Source organism: Xiphias gladius, chromosome 17, assembly GCF_016859285.1.
Source record: "Xiphias gladius isolate SHS-SW01 ecotype Sanya breed wild chromosome 17, ASM1685928v1, whole genome shotgun sequence".
In the NCBI taxonomy this organism is placed as follows: Eukaryota; Metazoa; Chordata; class Actinopteri; order Istiophoriformes; family Xiphiidae; genus Xiphias; species Xiphias gladius.
Genome location: NC_053416.1, coordinates 20985896 through 21006468, shown reverse-complemented (window position 1 = coordinate 21006468; position 20573 = coordinate 20985896). Strand labels below are relative to the sequence as shown.

The 20573-nt window shown below is 40.2% G+C and overlaps 1 protein-coding gene across 1 annotated transcript; it reads left to right on the top strand.

Moving 5' to 3' along the window:
* Window positions 1–12973: 12973 nt before the first annotated feature.
* Window positions 12974–15025, top strand: flrt1a (fibronectin leucine rich transmembrane protein 1a). The gene has a single exon (XM_040151058.1). It carries the CDS (start codon window positions 12974–12976, stop codon window positions 15023–15025), a length of 2052 nt encoding a protein of 683 aa, XP_040006992.1.
* Window positions 15026–20573: the final 5548 nt, after the last annotated feature.

Here is a 20573-nt window from a genome sequence, read left to right as displayed (position 1 = left end):
AGTCATTTTTCAAAGAAATGGAAGCTTAGAGTCACATCTGTGATTCAGATGTGATGGTACTAAATGCGAGGCATGAACTTGGGCTATTTTAACTCCATCTACTGTTAATCTAACGCAATTATAAACATTTGCATTAGGATCAAAATTCCAAACACATTAGCCTACAAAAGACTCAGTGAAATTCAGTGAAATGCATAAAATGCTATGTGATTATTGCTTGGAAGTATGAAAACCGTTTGTGCACCTGTAATTTTCCTTCATTCTATCAGCATTTTTATGAAAAAAAAAAAAAAAATCCACTCTGGTTCACCTAAACACCAACGGTTGTAAGACCTTAAAAGCTATAGCAAATACAAACCAAGTAAGAGGACTACCTTGACTGTACCTCTTTCTCAGATGGTGGCAGTAATTAATTAATAGATAAATGAAGCCATTAAAACAAACTAACACTTATCAATGGTTAAACGGTGAGCAATAAAACTCCATTATCCCCCTCCTTTTCTCCTTTTGGGCAGGAGGCCAAAGAAAGCAATCAGTAAAGGTTGTTCTAAAAGCCAGCACCCATTAACGAAGCATACTAACTCGCTGCTATCGGTCAGTGCTTTGAGGTGGACTGAATCCCGTGACACCATAACTGCCTCAGTTTGTTTTTTCAGTTTCAGAGCCAAGGGCAGGATTTTACTTTTTTTTCCCCCCTCTGCAATATTTCCAAATATAAGACATGATTCTGTTTGAGAGATTACTCTTGAAAGATAATATTCTAATATATCATCTTCATAGATATATCATCTAAATCAGGAAAAATACAATATGTTCTTTGTTTTGGACCCAGTCTGACCAGATATCAGGGGTGAAAGTGAGGTCATGTAGTTGTGAGAGAGCGAAGAGTTTTGAACGGCTATGCGCCTCAGGATTCAAAGCAACTTTTGCTAAAGATCCAAAAACACTCCTACGGCTGATATTTCATGCAGGAGAAACCCACACACACTGAGGAGTCAAAGTCAAGTGTACACTGCACGGGATCTTTTCTGAGCCCCGGGGGCGGCCTGTATCTATTTATCCACTTCGATTTCTCTTATGGTGAAAGATAAACACATACATCTTCAACAACACAAGATTATATACTATAATACTTCATTACTAACAAGCCTGCATGCATACACTAGTGCCTTTTAAACCACAGCTACAATTCCATCACATAGAGAGACATATCGTCACATTTACTTAAATTAGATTTATTTAATGGCTGTGTAATTCATTTTTTAAGTTGCATTGCTGCTGTAATTTTCCTTTGGATGAGATTTTATTAGACAAAAGTGGATTTTAACTGGATTGTAATTACTAACATTTATTATTTCTAAGTAGGAGCAAAAGCCAGAATTTGTTTTGTTTTCCTTAAGATTTCTTACTTGATGATATAAAGACTGTTTTAAATGGGATTAAAGAAATGTTGCATAAAGAGAGAGTGAGTAAGAGAGAAGCTGCTACAGACTGAATGCAAAGGAATAAAATATGCAGAAAAAAACTAGTTAAAAAAAGAACAAAAACATCACAGAAGGTAAGATGAAAACATGGTTAAATTCTGTAGACGATTTAGAACATTTTTTTTGAGAGAAAAATGTCACGAGAAAAGTGAAAGGACGACATGATTGTAAAGGGAGGCATGATGAGGACTTACAAGAAAACTGGGTCTCAGTCAGACGCCTCATTGTTCCCACAAGCCACATACATAAGTGGAGAAACTGTGACAGAGAGAGCGAGGAGAGACATGTGTCTTCTTCTAAATGAAGCACAGATCTGCTTTTGTTAGATCAATGCAGATTGAAATTGAGTCTTCACAAAAAAAAAAAAAAAAAAAAAACGGGGCTGTGTGCATGAAGGCATGCACACACATGTTTTGAAGTTGGAAAGTGCAGTATCGGATTTAATGTGTAAATTGTGAAGTGGAGGGTGTTAATAAGAATATTAAAATCAAAGTCACTGACAGGGAGATGGGTAATACAGACGATTAGGAACACCAGGCTGGGATCATGGAATCAACATTTGATGAAAAGTGACCAAACACAGAAATAATAGTTATTTGTTATTTCCTGATTGTACACTCTCTTATGGTGGATTTGAGCTACAATCTGAATTTTGTTTTGAAATGTTGTAGTTGCCAAGGTCAAACTGAACTGCATCCGTGAATATAGACAGTGTGTGTCCTTTTCTTACCACTAAATGGAGACCACTGCTGTGGAAAGCAGTGTTAATTTTTTATTTATTCACAGAAAACAGTGGGCATAGTGAAAAGAAGGTTTGCAGTGGAAATGGAATGCTACAGGTGTGTTACTGCTGAGCCGGTCTCCAACTTACTTAATGTTATTTTCACTGGCAAGAATCTCCACCAGCATTAGAAACTTGTAGGAGAAAACACAAGCAATCACAGTTCTTGCAGTCTCCACATGGTATCTTCATAGCCGCCCCAGCCCCAAGGTGTAGAGCCTCCGTATGTTAAAGCTAGGCCACTGAACCCAAGAGCAAACACAGGGAGATGAGGAGACTGGAGCAGAGTAGAAGAAGAGAGAGGGAAGCTGAGCCAAACGGGGTCCACAGCAGAGGAGCAGGGTTGACAGGACGAAGGGCCGGAGACAAGGAGAGAGGAGAGCAGACGGGGCTGCAGGGAGAGGAGAACAGGTTAAGCAGGGAGCAACAGTCAGCGAGCAGTACATAGTCTTCAAATGGCTGGAACACAGACTGACTGAACAGATACTACGATCTGGCAGGGCGGTAGTGGCAGAGCTGGGTGTTTGTAGAAGTCTTGATTACAGGATGGGGTGCAGCTGGAGAGGCTCTGCTCTGACTCCAGCACACCTGTCTCCAGTCAGACAATCACACTCACACACCGACACACAGGGAGAGAGGGGGAGAGCGAGACTGCAGGCTAGGGAGAGGCGGAGGACGTGACACCACAGCTACGCTAGAAACCCTTAACGCATTATAGCCCAGCTGAAACGGATTTTTATGCTGCCGATACTGGTATTTATATTTGGGATTTTATATATCTGATAAGGATAAATCAGCCAATGCTAGTTTTTGTTAACATAAAAAATCAATACATTTGAGCTTATCAGTGCTCTCCCAACAACTATGATAAAGTATGCAATTGTGAGATTGTTACCTAAATCTTGGCTTGGTTTGATGTAGTTTGGTTTGCGACCCTGCAGCTATGTTTACATACAATTAATTTGCAACAGCAAATACATTTTGAAGGAAACGTGATTTCAACCGGGCTACGTTTCCTATTATCATGATGAGGAAATGTTGTTAATTTTATTTGGCAAATTGCAAAAATATTGATACTGAACACATCAGCATCAGTAATACATTTGCTGACAATGTAGTTTTTTGCCACCCAAATATCCAATCATGCAGTAAAATATCCACTTGTAGTGACTATAGCATTATTACACTTTTTATGTTTACCACGGTCTTTCCCTTACCTTAACCAAAGCACTTTTGTTGCCTAAGACGGGACAGATGGGACTCTGGATGCGAAACACATTTTCTGGAAACAAAGTTCAGCAGTTTGTACTTCCAGCATCCACCCCAACCACCACCGGATAACTTTGATGCATTTCATAAATGTAGCTCTTCATTCAATCAAAAAAAACATTGTTTGTGTACATAATCCAGCTAGCGATTACATTTGTCATCAAAATGTAATTGAGACAACAATTTCATAATATATAAAGGTCATTTCTTGCGGACAGGGTTGTAACATACAGCCATAAATTAAGCTTTATTTTGAAAAACTCTGTGCGTTAAGGCCTTATAATATTACACTTTTCCTAGAAAAATAACCATCATGATGTGTAAAACAAAAAATGCATTTCTTCATTCTTCATTCTGATTATAACGTCAACACTGTGACAGCTGCCTTCCAGAAACTGAAGTTAATGGAAAAAGAATTTTAACTTTCTTCTTAATGTTAACATGTCATCACTTTCATCCAGATACAGAATACAAATAACACATACTTGCCTACATTAAAACCACAATTTGAGTTCTTCATGGGGAAAAGTGGATGTTTATTTTTTAATAAACAAATCAAAGGGCTTTTGCAACATGTAATGTACAAGAACAACCAGAAATAATTTAAGAGGATAAAATAAATTACTATAAAAATTTAAATAAATGAAAGGATCAAAGATGTGAGCCTCTTAATCTTTAATAGATGCAGTGGAACTGTGCCTTGACTAGCAGCTGCTGCTGATGTGTGAAAATCAAACGTGTGTACTACATTTCAGGGTTAGATGGTCAGCGGCGGTGAACAGTTTACACTCAAAAGCACATACAGTATACATTGAGAAATTAAAAATCACCTGGATGAAAACTAGACTGGGGTAGCTGTGCACATGAGCCTCTTGTGGCCGAAATGAGCGTTTCTTTTTCACCTGCCAAATCCTTTTTTTCACCTGTTTTCACAGGTGAAGAAAAGGATTTGTCGGTTGCTGTTTGTAAACACACCATTCAAAGTATGCCCCTCCTCCCCTGCTCAACAAACGAGAGAGAGAGTAGCGGTGGTCGGGTGAGCTAGAGAGTGAATCGAGAGAGGGAGTGGTGTTAGTGAGAACAAAGCAGTGAATCAGAGAAATAAAACGTTATTTTCTGATTGTTTCACGGCGGTTACGTTCTAAAGCACAAATAAACAGGCCCACACCTCCGCACAACCCTGCGGGAAGGTGCCGCATCGCCGATTTTTTGTGAATGCAGCCGACGCACACGCTTCTTCCTGTCCGCTGTGGCCTCTCTGCTCCGCGTGTGTGTATGTGTGTATGTGTAGATCAGCCCCGCCCTTGGTCAAACAGACACATAGACCTGCAGCTCTTTACACATCCATGACACAGAATGAGAGCAGAGGAGAGAGACGGAGACAGCGATGTAACCTGGTCCCTACGTTTTTACAGAGTCCTGCCCTCACACCCTGCGCGCTGTTATTTGCTTGGGGGCTACACACCCACTGCCAGAGGACTGCAGCCCAGAAACGTCCCGTACACAGCAAAATAAGAAGAAAATAAGAAAATGCAGGCGGAGGGCAGGGTCTCTGCTGATAAATACGCTGCCATAGACTTCTAGTAGAATTCATAAGTGATGATTGTTTTTTAGGAAAATCCTGTATAGTATACCTTTAAGTCATAAACACAGGAGAGAAAACTATTTAGATCAGATTTAGAAAATGGATCGCTTGCCTCTCAGAGCTTCCGTAGTTGTTTCTTTGATGTGGAGGTTAATTTTCATCCTGAAAGCACAGTGTTGTCTTGTGACTCGGCTGCCTGGGCCTCCCACTGTCCTGTATTTATACTGCATCTTGTCAGACTTGAATTCAAATTTAACCAATTAAGCCAGCCAACCTCCCTCTTTCCTTTTCTCACTAATGCAAAAATCCAATCAGAGCCCTAGCTGAAGCGTAACAGCCACAGCTTGACTTCTTGACTTAAAGGCAGAAGATAAATTTGCCTTTATAAGTCCAATTTAAAATGATCAAGTATGTTTTCTCAAAACCCAGAAGTTAGACCCTTCCTGAGAATAAACAACATTAACCAACATTACTGGAAAAAACAGCACCATTAAACACAGTGCAAATGATTTCAGAAGCCAGTTATGCATTGATCAAAGATTGCATTATGACCACTGACACAGACGGACACATCTAAAGTTTATTTGCCCGCCAGTCGGCCAAGCTTGTGCTGTTTCACTGTATCATCCACCAAGGTAGCAGAATAGCAATTTCCCCATTAAATATCAAGAGCTGTTTAAAAAAATTGCTTCATAGATAGAATCTAGAAGCATGTAGGTTAGTTGTGTTTTTCATTAATCAGCAAACAAAGGCAGGCAATGCTTGCTTTAACATATTAAAGTCATTTGATATCACAAAGGCAATTGTTTTTATCAGTTCCAAGATATAAATTGATTTTAAACAAGACTACGAATCTACAACCACGCTAGCAGCTCTTTCAGGCTGTACAGCATAGTAGTTCATCATCATCAGTTCATTGGGATTATAATGCAAACACACTGTGACAGCTGCCTACCAGAAACTGAAGTCAGGACATAAATGCATGTCAAACTAGCATGGCACTCAGAGAGCGCAGACCTCCGTGGGTTCTTCCCTGGCCCATGCCCCATCCTTCCACCAAGTGCAAATCGGTTCAGTACTTTTTTGGGTAATCCTGCTGCCAAATAAACAAAGAAACAAACCAACAAACAGACAGACAGACATGGGTGAAAACATAACCTCTTTGGCAGAAGTAATAGCACAAATGGAAAAAGTCCAAAGAATGTTAACTTTATTTTTAATGTGAAATGTCTAACACTGTCATCCAGTTACAGAAAACAAAAAAACACAGAATTGACTTTGAACCTAAACTAAAAAGGGTGTCACAGAAAGGGGCCCTCTCTGACTGTGACTGATGGCTAACAAAATAGAACATAGATAAGAAGACAATAGGAACATTTTGGTGAAACACTGATCTGCTGCAGGGGACCATCATTAACCACTGTCATCTAGTCAATGAGATTAATAAAAGAAGACTAAGAGTCAACAGCCATACTAGCGTCACTGTGAGGCACAGCAGTATCTTGAACTAGATGCTAATGTCAGCATGCTAACATGCTCACAGTGACAGGGTAAGCAGGTATATTGATTACCTTTTTCACTATCTTGGTTTAGTGTGTCAGTATGCTAACATTTGCTAATTAGCAATACACACAAATTACACCTGAGGCGAAGGGAATTTGATTTCTTTTTTTGAAGGGCTAAAAAAGCTAAATGTTTTTGGATTACTCTTTGGACTTCTTTGAAATGCAATAAATATTTAGCCAAACATATTTTTGTAAAACTTAATGATAAACATATCCAGTTCAGCTCAGTAAATATGACTATAACTGTAACACCCTTGAAAAACTTGATTGATTACACTATTGATCACGGTTAGCATGTGCATTTTGAGCTTATTTTGAACATAACCCTCCGAAATCCCTTTGAGCATCATGTAAGATTTGTTATTACCTTTGCACACAATGCAGGAGCGTATTGCTGCAAGCAGCTGTGGTCCTTTTGTTAATCCTGAAAGGATTTACCTATAATCTGGCTGTCTTGAGGAAGAAACACTGAGCCAAATCGCAACAGCTGCAACAGAGAAGACAGGGAATGAGACTGGTGGCAAGACATAACATATTATAGTGCTGTAAAGATAAAACATGTTATAGTGCTGTGGAGTTATATATCAAGTCCCTTCACGGCCTCGTGAACTGGACACCCACCAGCAAACCAAATCCCCTAAAATGAATCCCCAACTGCGAATCATGTGAAACACTCCATACGTGCTGTACTATGTCTATTACTTTGTTACAGCATAAGGCACTTTACTACAGCATTATCCTTCGTCTTTCATATTTTCTGTATATGGCAATTGAATGCAACATACAGAGTCTCTGAAAGTTAAATTATTGGCCTACTTTCATTTAAAGGTCATGGATCCACATGCGGCTTCATATGTATGATGTGCGACCTTTGATTTTTGGTTTGTTCATACATGTAATTGAAGAATGTATGCTCTTGGTGGAATTTAATCCATCCTATCACTAAAAAAATATAGGTCTTTATCACTCGAGTGTTAATAAAGACTATTTGACAAAAATAAGAACACCATTATCATCTGCTCACAAATCTTTATGTATGTCACATATACAGGCTCTTTGTGTCAGCAGCTGAGATGAGAAACTGCTGAGTGCAAATCCAATCACTCCTTCATGCCAGGAAATTGGTGCATAAACCAAGAAAAAAAAAGTGAGTTAGAATGGGGGTGAATCCATTACTTATTTAGCCTTTAACATGTTATTCAATCTGCCCCTATAGCATATTCACATAACATGTTTTCAAAGAAGAGACGATGATAAGATATTTAAAAGGACTATACTGCATTGGTACATCAAAAAAAAAAAAAATCATAATTATAATTATAATTTATCATGAGCCACAAATGCTCATTTTGTTTGAAAATATGTCAAATGAATATAGGTGGCTTTATTCAGAACACTCGAACGTCACTTGTCACTTTACATAAAATTGACAATAAAGAGCTTGATTCTGCAAAACTGAAATATGCAAACTGTGGAGAGTAAAATATTTCTGTGTTTCTGTATTTCTATTTTTTTCTTTTTTTCTGTGCTGTGTTGCACATTTGAGCCTTATTCGTTGCTTTTTGGGGATTAAATTCCATTTTATAGCTCCATGTTTTAATAGCTTTAAGATTATCATACACTGTTGCGAAGACATGGTCTCAAAAAAACCCCACCTCTTTGTGGCTCCAACAACCATTATGATTAACCAAAATGAATAGGCCTCGCCTTTCTGGCCTGTTTTTTTTTCTATCTCAGATCCCTCGATTTGTTTCTGTCATCACCATAACCATCATGTTTTGAATCATCCTTTCCACATGTCCAATCTGTAAATCTAAATTATGATCCATGCACATGGCATGTAAGATAAGCTTTGGGCCACTATAATGTTTTCCCTGCCCTCAGTAAAATGGATTTCCTCATACATCAGCAGCCCCTTCGGTCATCTAAAATCTGGTTTTCCAGATTTCCCTGTCCATTTCCCTCTGTGGGGGTCTTAATGGGGAGATGGGATTCAAAGGTCTTGCTCAAAGCTGCTTTCTGTCACTCTCACTCTCCCTGTTTTTTATGTAAATCGATCCAGTCTTGGGTTCCAGTATTAGATTGGGGGTTGTTGTGTGTGCACTGTACTCTGCCTGAGGCGGCTGGCTGTCTGGCTTACACATTACCCCACATCCATGCTTTACTCCCCTCTACAGATAACTGAAATGTAGACTGCAACCATATAGATTGTCCACATATAGGTTAATGTTTGCAATTTGATCATGCATGGATAGACAAACACACAGTACTTTCGAACCAGAAACATTCACACGCATAAACACAAAGAGCAGCCATGTGCTCTTTATATATATGTCATTCTGTAATAGAGCAAGGAAAAATAGCAACCACAAGGCAAAATATCCTGAAATGTCTGTCTGCCATTCTTTGTAGCACCTGCTTAATCCGGAGAATCACAGCTCAATATGCTCTATTAATCCCTCTGGCTCTGTGCACCACTTCAATCTCATACCCCATCTCTCTTGTTTTTAAAGGGCTGACCCAAATACTCCAGTGTTCAAGAGACTCAATGCTGAAGCTCCTGGGATTCAGAAGTCATCCATTCTTTAGCACTACTCAGCCTCACACACGCACGTGCACAAACAAAGCCCTTACAGCAGAATACAGTGTATAGTCTTCGCAGCAGTGGCGTGCCATCAAGACAATCAAGGCAAGTGGTGCTTGGACAGTTAAAGTAAAGATAGACATTAACTATAACAATATCAAAGTGGAAGAGGTACAGAGGTAGCAGTAGCTAGTAAACAAGCAAATTACACTGTGATCAAATTGTTGTCTCATTAATCACCCTGGTCAACATGTGTGACAACGAGGAGTTTGGGTGTTTTATGGAGCAGCTTTTAATAACTCCTTCTGTAAGGAAAGCTTTCAAAGACATACAGTATTTATTCAGTTCACATATTTAGAGTTACAAGCCTTTTAATTGTGCTCTGCTTTTTGGTTATCATATTGTTGTGTATGTTTACTGTCGGTTCAAAGGAATACTCCTAATACTTGTTAAGCCAGGAAGGGGTGCAGAAAGGTGAAGATGTCCAGGCAGAGTGCAGTAAGATGCAGGAGAGAGACTTTCAGCACAAGTGGGACAAAATCATGAGACAGGACAGGCGCTAAATTTAAGAGGGATTTGCTATTTCTACTGTCACGAAAAATAATGTTTTAGTCTGGTCCACTCGTATGCCTCTGTGCCGGTGACAGCAGTGGCCGGAGGCATTATGTTTTCGGGTTGTCAGTCCTTCCTTCTGTCTGTCCGTCCGTCCCATTCTCATGGACACAATATCTCAGGAACACCTGTAGCAAATTTCATTACATCTGGCACAAACGTCCACTTCGACTCGAGGATGAACTGGTTAGAATTTGGTGGTCAAAGGTCAAAGGTCAAAGTCATCATGACCTCACAAAACACATTTTTGGCCATAACTCAAGAATTCATATGCTATTTTATTAAAATTTTGAAGGAATTTTATTAAATTCCTTCAAAGTCTTCACTACAAGATCGGGTTGTTCAATCCATGTATCCGTAGTTGCTTCTTTGGCTCTGCTCACCTGTCTGTAAAAGTCACTGCACACCACTGCTTCTTGGTAATAAAATGAATCAATATCAAACTGCTTAAAGTAACAATATCAGATCTTTAAATTCTAGAGATTATTTTACACTTCAGGTTCCACTTAAATTGCACTGACACCAATTCAGTGTGTCAGTGCACTTTAGAGGATTGAAGTGGAAAAAGGCAGGAAGAGAGAATATTCAGAGTGAAAGTGAATATTTTGTGGGACACAACACACAGATGTTACTCTCACTTCAGATCTGGCTGAGTTTCATGATCACTGAGGTCTGAGTTGTGAGATGTTTTAGCTGATGGTGACGGACAAAAGTCTAAAAAGGAACAATAAGTAATAAAGTAAGGCTTAAACTTGCAAATTAATGCATGACAAATGAAGACATTGTTAAGCAGCAATTACAACTACTAATTATTACAGCATTATTATGGATTTATTTTTTATTGACACTTTGTCCACACATTTTCCCAAGTCTTCAAAAATCACGGAGAATAGGCAGTCAGAGTATGATTGTTAAAGATTCTACGTATAGCTTTCTTTGATAATCCGCCTTGTCAGGGTTATAACTGTAGAAATATAAAAACAACATCAGAATCAAATAGGAGGATGAAACAGAAAATGCTTTGCATGGACGTGTATTACTAATGTGTTACTCCTCTACAATGAAACCAGCTGAACCAAAAGAAGGTTTTAGCTTTCAACTTGTTTTGTTTCCTTAAAATTTCATTTTCCACTGCATTAAAAAATACATTTTTATGTGTTTGACATATTCTGCTGCCACCAAAACATATTTTGGCAGCAGCATGTCTGATGCTCTCTTGCCCTACAAACATTGTTTTCCAAATGTGTCGCCTCCTTCAATGCTTCTCTGTTTTAGATTGAATAGAATATTTATATTTAAGGGCTTTAAAGATTGCCATAGACTACACACATAGTTTTAAGTGGAAGTATCTAATGGTTATGACCAATGGGCATAAAAGTGTTTAATTAGACCCCGAATTCCAAGTCAAATTCAACATATTAATGAATTATTAACATGGTCACATCAACTCGTAGTGGAGAATAAATACAATTCTCCATTTGTAAAAAGAATTTTTAAAACATTTGGATTGACAAATGATAGACCACAATTACTTTTCCATTTAATGATCCCTGACCAGCCACAGCTAAACAACTGTTGCAGTATTTGGTGTTGTTTGTTTTTTCAAACAGTGATTAATTAAAGTTAAAAATTAGTGAAATGTAAGTGAAGTTTTTTCTCCTAATGTTAAGTATTTTGGTAATGAATAAGTACATACAGATTAATGTTTGCAAATATATATTTAACAAAGTCAACTCCCAGCGGAGTTGTCATTCATTTGGTTAATTATAGTCTTTATACTCCTGGGAATCCTGTAATCTGCATGAGAGCCGACTGGCTATGGCAGATCACTTCAGATTTGTGAGGAAATCAATACTACAGCTTGGCGATGTTTGCTACTGTGTGGGCCCTTAATGGTTTGACTAATGGCCCTGGTTATTGAAGACTGCGATGGGCTCAAGTTGTCACAGACAGTGTTGCAGTTCACCAGTTTCCAGATCTCTGTTGTCAGTACTGTACTTACTGTTATGACATCTCTCACTTCATCAGTAACAATAACATATCATGATGCCAATCAATTTCTGAGTACAGCTCATGTAGACTCCCACAGCACAATTTTGGTGACATGAAATTGTTGCTTAGTTGTCACATTATCTGCATTCTGTAGCAGATTATAACTTTCCATTACTATTTTATTGTACTTTATTAATATGATATAACTAAATTAAGAAGATGTGATTTGAGAAGTTTTCATGAAGTTTATAGTGCCCAGTGCCATCCTGACCACCTGAGGAGAATTTAGCTCTTGAAGACTATGGCTCTGAGCTAAAACATGTTGTTCCTTCTTGATAATGAAAAGTATCTTCAGCTCTCTCTGGCTAATGCAGCCATCTGCTGGCAACTCCTAATGGAGTTATGGGGCTCTCAAGATCTCTTAAATAATTAAGAAGTGGAGAGTATTCTCAAGACTTCATATGCACATAGCTTAATTCTAAATGTAGGACTGGATTTGTCAAGTCCATAGTTGCGTTTCCTGAGACTTAATATTGACTCTGCTTTGAACATTCAGTACAGTATACACCAAAGTTTGGTTTTATAGCTGTCTGTAATCTTGGATTACTTTTGCTTATTCTATTTAATTATTGCTGGCTGTGCGGTTATCTTTGAGTCGCTTTGACTTAGAATGGATGGCAGAATGTTGTCAGAGGCTGGGATAGGAATCCTCACAGGTCCATCCATGTGCTCACATCTCTCTGATGATAATGATTATTAATTGTGGAAAAAAGAAAATAATGTTGCTATTGTTATTGAGAGCAGGATGCCTCTGTTGGTTCTTTTTAGATATGATAATTGTAGCATGTTCCTAGATTATTATATTGTTAGAGACATAAGAAAATGAAAGTACAGTGTGAAGCTGTTAAGTATTTCTGAGCTCATAAAAATTCCACTGAAATCAACTCAGTTGTCTCATCACCTGTGACCATCAACTAATTCATCTGTGCATCAGTGCTGATTGTAATTTCTGTTTCTCTCTCAGGGTGGAGGTCACAGGGTTCCAGCTCACATCGAGGATTTGAGGATTAACCATAGACCTGGAAAAAAGAGACAGTGCTTATGTTCACCATAATGGCACCTGCAAGAGTGGCCAAACTACGGGCTGAGCTCTTCCTGCTGTTTCTTTGCTTGACACTACATGCCGGCATGCTTCAGTTCGCTGCAGCAACAATACAAGGGTACATCGGAGACAGGGACATGATATGCCCATCTGTATGCAGGTGCGATGAGGACTTCATCTACTGCAATGATCGTGGCCTGAACTCCATCCCGTCACTGCCTCCTTCTGCGTCCGTCCTCTACCTTCAGAACAACCACATTAACAACCCAGGCTTGCCCACTTCCTTGGAGCGCCATCTTGCCGTCCGTGTGGTCTACCTCTATGATAATGAACTAGATGAATTCCCCATGCACCTGCCACCATCTGTGCGTGAGCTGCATTTGCAGGACAACAACATCCGCACTATTCCTCGGAGTGCGCTGGCTCGGATGCCCTTTTTAGAGAAGCTCCACTTGGATGACAACTCTATTTCCACAGTTAGCATCGAGGATCAGGCTTTTGCTGACAACCCACGGTTGCGCCTGCTTTTCCTTTCACGCAACCATCTGTCTAGTATTCCCTCAGGACTGCCTGCCTCTCTGGAAGAACTCCGTCTGGATGACAACCGCATCTCAACAATCCCAACCCACGCCTTCCGAGGCCTCACCTCACTTAGATGTCTTGTCCTGGATGGCAATCTGTTGGCGAACCAGCGCATCGCAGATGACACATTCTCCCGCCTCTCCAACTTGACCGAGTTATCCCTAGTCCGTAACTCCCTCCAGACCCCACCCGTCAACCTGCCCAGCGCCCATCTGCAGCGCCTGTCTCTCCAGGACAATGCCCTTACTCATATGCCACGGGGTTCGTTGGATGGCATGCATAGGCTGCAGAGGTTGGACCTGTCGGGAAACAACCTGACCACCCTGCCGAGGGGACTGTTCAAAGACTTGGACAGCCTGGGTCAGCTGCTGGTTCGAGGTAATCCTTGGCACTGTGGCTGTAACCTGCGCTGGTTGTATGACTGGCTGCATGCCCGTGGTAACTCCATCACTGTCAGAGGTCTCACCTGCCATGGACCTGACAGAGTGCGAGACATGGCTTTGACAGATCTGACCAGCGAGATGGAGGAATGTGAGGTGGTGAGGACAGCAGGGACCAGAGACAGAATGGGTGGAGGTGGAGTGGATAGCTCTACTACTCAGACCCCTCCACAGGGCTCCCTCTTCACCCTTCGCTCAAAACGACCTGGACTGGGGCTTCCTGACTCTGACTACACTCTTAGCAGCAGTGGTGTGGGGAAGAGCCTGGCCCTCAACGTGAAACCTCTCTCTCATAACAGCGTCCGTGTTACCTGGAGTGTGGCCCAGCCCAGCTCCTCCTTCAGGCTGAGCTGGCTCCGACTGGGCACTGGGAATGCCATGGGATCAATTACAGAGACGTTGGTCCGGGGTGACCGTCGAGAGTACCTTCTTACCTCTTTGCAACCACGCTCGAGCTATATCATCTGCATGGTGCCCCTGCCGGCAAGTTCAGAAAGCAAAGGGGTGATTTCTGCAGATGCTGACTCTGATGAAGCTCTGGTGTGCGCAAAAGCTGAAACGTCAGACCTCAGCCCGCTAGAGGAGGAGGAGGATGAAGATTCACAGAAAATGACAGCACTGCCCTTGGCAGGGATTATTGGTGGGGCTACCGCCATTGTATCTTTGGCTCTTATTTTTGGCATCTTCTGTTGGTATGGACATAGGACTGGACATTTGTGTTCCCGTGACCACTATACTCGCAGCAGCTCTCGAAAAAGCAAAAACTATGATGATTACATTGAGTCAGGCACCAAGAAGGACAATACCATCTTGGAGATCCGTGGCCCTGGGTTCCAGATGACGCCTATGGCGGCTTGCCAGCCAATGCAGCCTAAACCCCTACGAGAGGATTACATCATTCATACCATATTCCCCTCCAATGGCACTGGCCTGTACAAAGGTGTTAACCATGTTTCTAATGCAGGACATGGCACCAACCGTGGCTATAGAGAAGGAGGAATCCCAGATATAGACTACTGTTACACATGATGTACTGTACCAGATCCTGTTCACAGTGTTATTGGTAAACTGTATAGATGCACAATTTCCCTTCGCATGGACACTTCTGAAGCACCCCTCTGTGCCTTCTTCTTCTGGTCACCCATTCCAAATTACCTGCTGTTCAATGCACTGAAAGTACTGTATGTTATTAACTGGAACTCATACCATGTGGGAACACTTCACTGCAGGAAGCAGCAGCCAGTGACCCAGGTGTAAATGCACAGCTGACCATTTCTTCACCATCTTAGTAAAGGCTTGTGTATGTTTTCTTTTCTGCTCTTTCCCTGTGACATGTAAACAAAGAATGTATCCACGGTGGAAAGGTCAAACTCAGCATAAGGTGAAGGTAGAGTTCCTCTTCCACAGCAATCAATTCTAAATGGATTAAGAAATTATGACGAACAGACGTTTTTGGTATTCATTTCCTGCTCCCTGATCATACACAGTATGTAGTCTTATCAACTCATTGTTCTAAATGCCTCAACTATATTGATGTGCCCTACCAGCTATCCAAGGAAAGGGCTTTGTAAAGCTGTGAATTGTTCTATTTCAAACGATCCAATAACCACTTGTCTTAAAGTAGGCTTGTTAATAACTTATTCATTAGTTGTCAGGTTGAAGATCATATCAGGGCTGGTTGGCCTTGGTTATACCTCTCGAGATCATTCACCTGATATCAGTATTGTAGTGTTGCATCAGATTAGATGCAGCACAAGCCTGTAGATATTTTACTTAGATACCGACTGGGCTGTGTTTGAAAAATGCTTTGCTATTTTTATCAGTGGTTTAGTAATCGAATCCTTCACAGCTATCTTTATTTATTTATTTTATTCCTTATGTGATGGTTTTTGTCTCTGCTAAAATGGCTTTTTTTTTCACCATCATCTTTTTCATTACTGATGAAAACCATCTTTGATGAAGACAGTGGGTTTGATTCATCTAAACAGCAAAATACGAGAAGTGAAGACAATAGCCCGATGGCTGTCTCAAGGTTCATGTTTTCTTAAATGCAGCAGAGTGAATTCTTGAGTGAGATTGTTTATAATATGTAATCTGAAAATTAGACTAGCATGTCAGCCCACTGAGACGATAGAAACCAATTCCAATCCCTCTTTTCCCATTTTGTGCCTGTGTGCTTAACCTGTGACTTCATTTGATGACTTATGGTTATAAAATGTTTCTTCCACATTCTTAAAGCGATGACAGTGTTCACTGAGAATCCAGACTGGACAAAATACTAATGATGAGCCTCCTGTGTGAGGTAGACTCTTGTGAGTGAACTTTGAAATGAGGGCAAGAACTATGAGTGCAACAGAGGAGATTCAAACCGCAACACTGTTGACCTGCACTGTGGGGCAGTGGCCAGGCTGTGAGTGTGTGGATGGACTGGTGGGGGAGTTTGGAGATGGAGTGGCTCCTCAGTGAAGGGAGTTCATTGATGTTTGTTTTAGCAAAGGTAAAAGGCCTCCACTCATTCCACCTCTTTTATTACTGAGCAGCACTAAAAATGTAAATGTATTAGCACTTAGCAGAGAACAGGGATAAATGTAATGACAGGCATGGGGAGACAGAGGATAAAGAAACATCTCCAGGCACTGACAAAGATAGAGAATAGATGGCTGTGGCACGGTGGAGTTCACCCATGCATAAATCAGTTTTTCACATTCAGCTTCTCCCCTTGGGTTTAATAATGTCCATCAGACATCAATTGTGCTTCCTTGACTGTGCTGTCTCCCAGAGTTTTACACTGGTGTCAGACAATATGTCAGTGGAATGTATATTCTATTTTGCACCCAAAATCACTGGCTTAAACAAATAACATCTTTCTGGCCTGCCAAATTCTGTTTTGGGAAATGTTGATATAGTGTTATTGGTATTTTATAGTGGATCTCTTCAAGACACATATTTCATTTGTATAAATAAAACCATGGCCACAGCCACATGAATATTTTTCCTGGTCAAAATATAGAAAGTAATGGTGCCATAACTTTGCGTAAAAAACTATGTGAACCTGAGATATGTGTGGAATTTGCTTTATAAATTCATCTTCAGAGGGGATCAATAAAAAGTTTTATAATCTTGTTATTACTGTAACCTGTCATTTCACCTTATGCGTGGGGAGACTGACTTTTTTTTCTAACCCTGTATAACTTTTTGAATTGAAAATAACCTTGCATAGAGGTATTGGTAGGACAGACACTTGTATCCCAAGAAGTGAGCATGCTAAAAATTAGACCCACATATTGTTTTCATTTGATGAGCAACAATGGGATGAACCATGGTCAACTACAACCTGATGTCAGACACTTGGAAACAGCTAAGATTATAAGATGGAGCTGAGAGGAGTCAACAGGCCACTACTCTTAGTGACTTTACGTTTACATGCAGCCTGGCACTGAATGAGCCCAACTCCAAATGAACAATTTCATCAGAACACTTCAGATGAAATGGAGTAATCAGGCTCGACTAGGTTTAAATTTTAGTTCACTTGAAAGGCTTCAGTTACCTCTGAATTCCATGTACAACACAGGCGCTTGCTAATTTAGTAAAGGAAAACAATGTTTTCATTTTCAATACAAATTATTACAAGTCAGTCACCATATTGGCCCAAATATAAGACTATTTTTTTCCGGAAATTAGATTTGAAAAAGTGGGGGTTGTCTCATATTCAAGGAATACATAATTACATGTTCACATCATCTGATATTCTTTTTGAATGAGAGAGAGAGTGTCTTCTACAGAGAGTGTTGAATTATGGGGTTTTTTTAGCCAATCAATGTTAGGCTAATCAGTGTTTTCACGTCCAATTACAGTGTGTCTGTCAGAGTCAGTCAGCCCTAAAAGTGTTTTGGTTGCCCAGTTTAACCTGCATGCGTTTCTGAAGGCTTGTGTAATGTGTTTTGTTGCCACACTGAAACTCTATGACAACTGAAAATGAGGTTATAGCCTCTCCCGACATCTTTACTGCAGAAAAGAAATAGGGAGGAAAATCTATCAAACAGCCAAGAATTAAAGTTGTCACAGATAATGAGCTCAAAAAGACTGAAAAGACTGAAAAATGCAGTCAGAGAAACTCATTTTGACCATTTCCAACAGTCTGACAGGAGAAAGTATGAATTTTGACTAACAGACAAGCTCCCCAAATATGACTTTCACATATTACTGTATTTCATGTTTCACTTGGATGAGAGAAAAGGCTTCAGTGATGAGGAATTGCTTCTCCTTGGAATAATAGTATCTCAGGGAAACCTTCCTGACAGGATGAGTGCAAAAGTATTTCATATCCTCAAAAAGTCTTTTTCTCAACAACAGATGCTGGAGAATGGGGGGTCATCTTGTAATCGGGGATGTCCTATATTTGGGCCAATACGGTTATTAAAGAATGAAAGATGCTGACTTTAAAGAGTAACGTAAAATAGAACAATGAAGCGTGCTCTGTTGCACCTGTAACTGCACCGAACAGTGATGTCACAGTGTGCTGACACACCCTGGAGTACACTTCTATGTCACTGCAGCAAGTTAGGAAGCTAAGCCACTGATCAACAAAAAAAGGATTTTCATTAAATTAAATTATTTCATTAAATTACTCTTTAAGCAAACTAGTATACAAATCCTCATATTTGTCTGACAGTTCAAATTTCAATCTGACAAATGTGAGGAATGTGCCTGAATGAAACAGATGCACCTACTAACGTGTTGTGAAAGTGGTACTATCACAATTTATTCTTTGCTATTGTGCATGACAAAAAGCAAAGCATTTGTCAGTTACATCATTGCAAGCTTTAGACACAGAAACAATGCCTCACATGTAACTCCTTTGCTTGTAAACAGTGAACACCGATTGAGTAGAAATGGAGAATTCATTGGCAGTCTTTGTGTGCCCACAGTCATGCTGGGTTTGGATGTGTCAGAGGAAAGCCTATTCATAATACCTGTGGTCTGAATAGTGGAATTACTGGGGGTTAGGCTGACAAGGTCCACAAGTGAACCACTAACTGTGAACTTGATATACAAAATATTGAAACTCCAAAGGAAGTTAGCCTCCTTTTGCTACTTTACGGCCATTATTTTGTTTGGTTTGGTTATATTGTCTTTCTTCAAGGAAAATTTGAATTTCTTGCCATCACAAATTTGATTGCCATAGAACTGAAATGTGCTGACATTTTTTATTGTCTCCGCCCATGGGAATGAGGTAGGTCTGTGGGAGATTTGATGATTATCTCCACGGATCAACAATGTACAGTAACTGCTGTTGCAAAGCATTGTGAACACTTTGTAATTGCAGCTGAATTCCCCATGCAGAGCAACTGACGTTAATTGGATCAGACCCTCCTCAACATGCTGGAGCTGAGAGTCAACCCCATACAAGTTAAACCAAGGGTGATTGAAATACATAAGGTTCATACATACTGTTCCTGTTAGACTCTGAAAAAAGTCAAGAGGGAGCAAAACATCCGAAAGCATCTTATCATATCTTTACTTTACTTTGCCAGCAGGTCTACAGACTCTGGCCAGGTATGGTTGAAGTAAAACTTGCTTAAAAAAACATGAACGCATTTTAAATCAGCAGGTATCATCTCCTACATGAGCAATTTGGTTGGGTTTTAGAGGGGAACTCCACCAATTTTAAACATTAAAGTCAGACCTCTGTAGCCTGCTCCTCATCTTTGCTTGAGGCTTGTGGCTCAAGGTTACGTTAGCTGCTACTAGCATAACATGACCAAATCTCCCACTGAACTGAGGTCAATTTGCAACGTGGGTAACATGAGCACCAATGCCGGTGAAGAAAAACAAAGAAGAATGTTTGTAACAAAAAAATATCTAAGATTCTGCTGCATCGATTTTGATATATTTTTGAAACTGTCCATTGTGAGTCCAACAGTGTGTAGGAATGTAAACCAAATCTTTTAAGTCATAGAAACCTGAACAAGGATAGTTTTCTCACTTAAAGACACTACTTTTTTGTGGAAGAGTCAAAAAATTGAGAAGAGGCTTATTTAGAGACCCGATTTGACATCACCGTGGAGATGAAGACGCCTCCATCGGAAATCAGTAAGATTAAAGTCAGCAATCAGTGCTTAGAGTTGGCATATGTAAACTGGTGTTGCATTAAGAAGGATGGTTAAGAAAGATGAGTCTTTGGCCATTGCAGCCTTTGTCTATAGGAACGCCCTCTCTGGCCTCATTGTCACCAAGGAAGTCTTCACCGCCAACAGTACATTTGTCTCTGCTGGTCTTGGACAGCACACTCCCCCTCTCCAGCACCTTTTGTGCTCACAGAGATGAAAGAGTATCCTTTTGTCATGGTCAGCTAGACCACAACTCGAATAACTATGGCCTGAAGGTTGGGCAGTAACCTATTTCTTGCCTCACTCCTGGACGATTTAAGACTATCCCCTGTAAATCTCATTGTGCAGTGCGAAAAAAGGCCAGGGGAATGAAATATGAGAAATGCATTTTTGGAAATGAGGCGTAAGGGGGGGATGTTGCAGAGAAAACAATCGTAGAGATATTGACCATGGGAGTCGTTGACTAG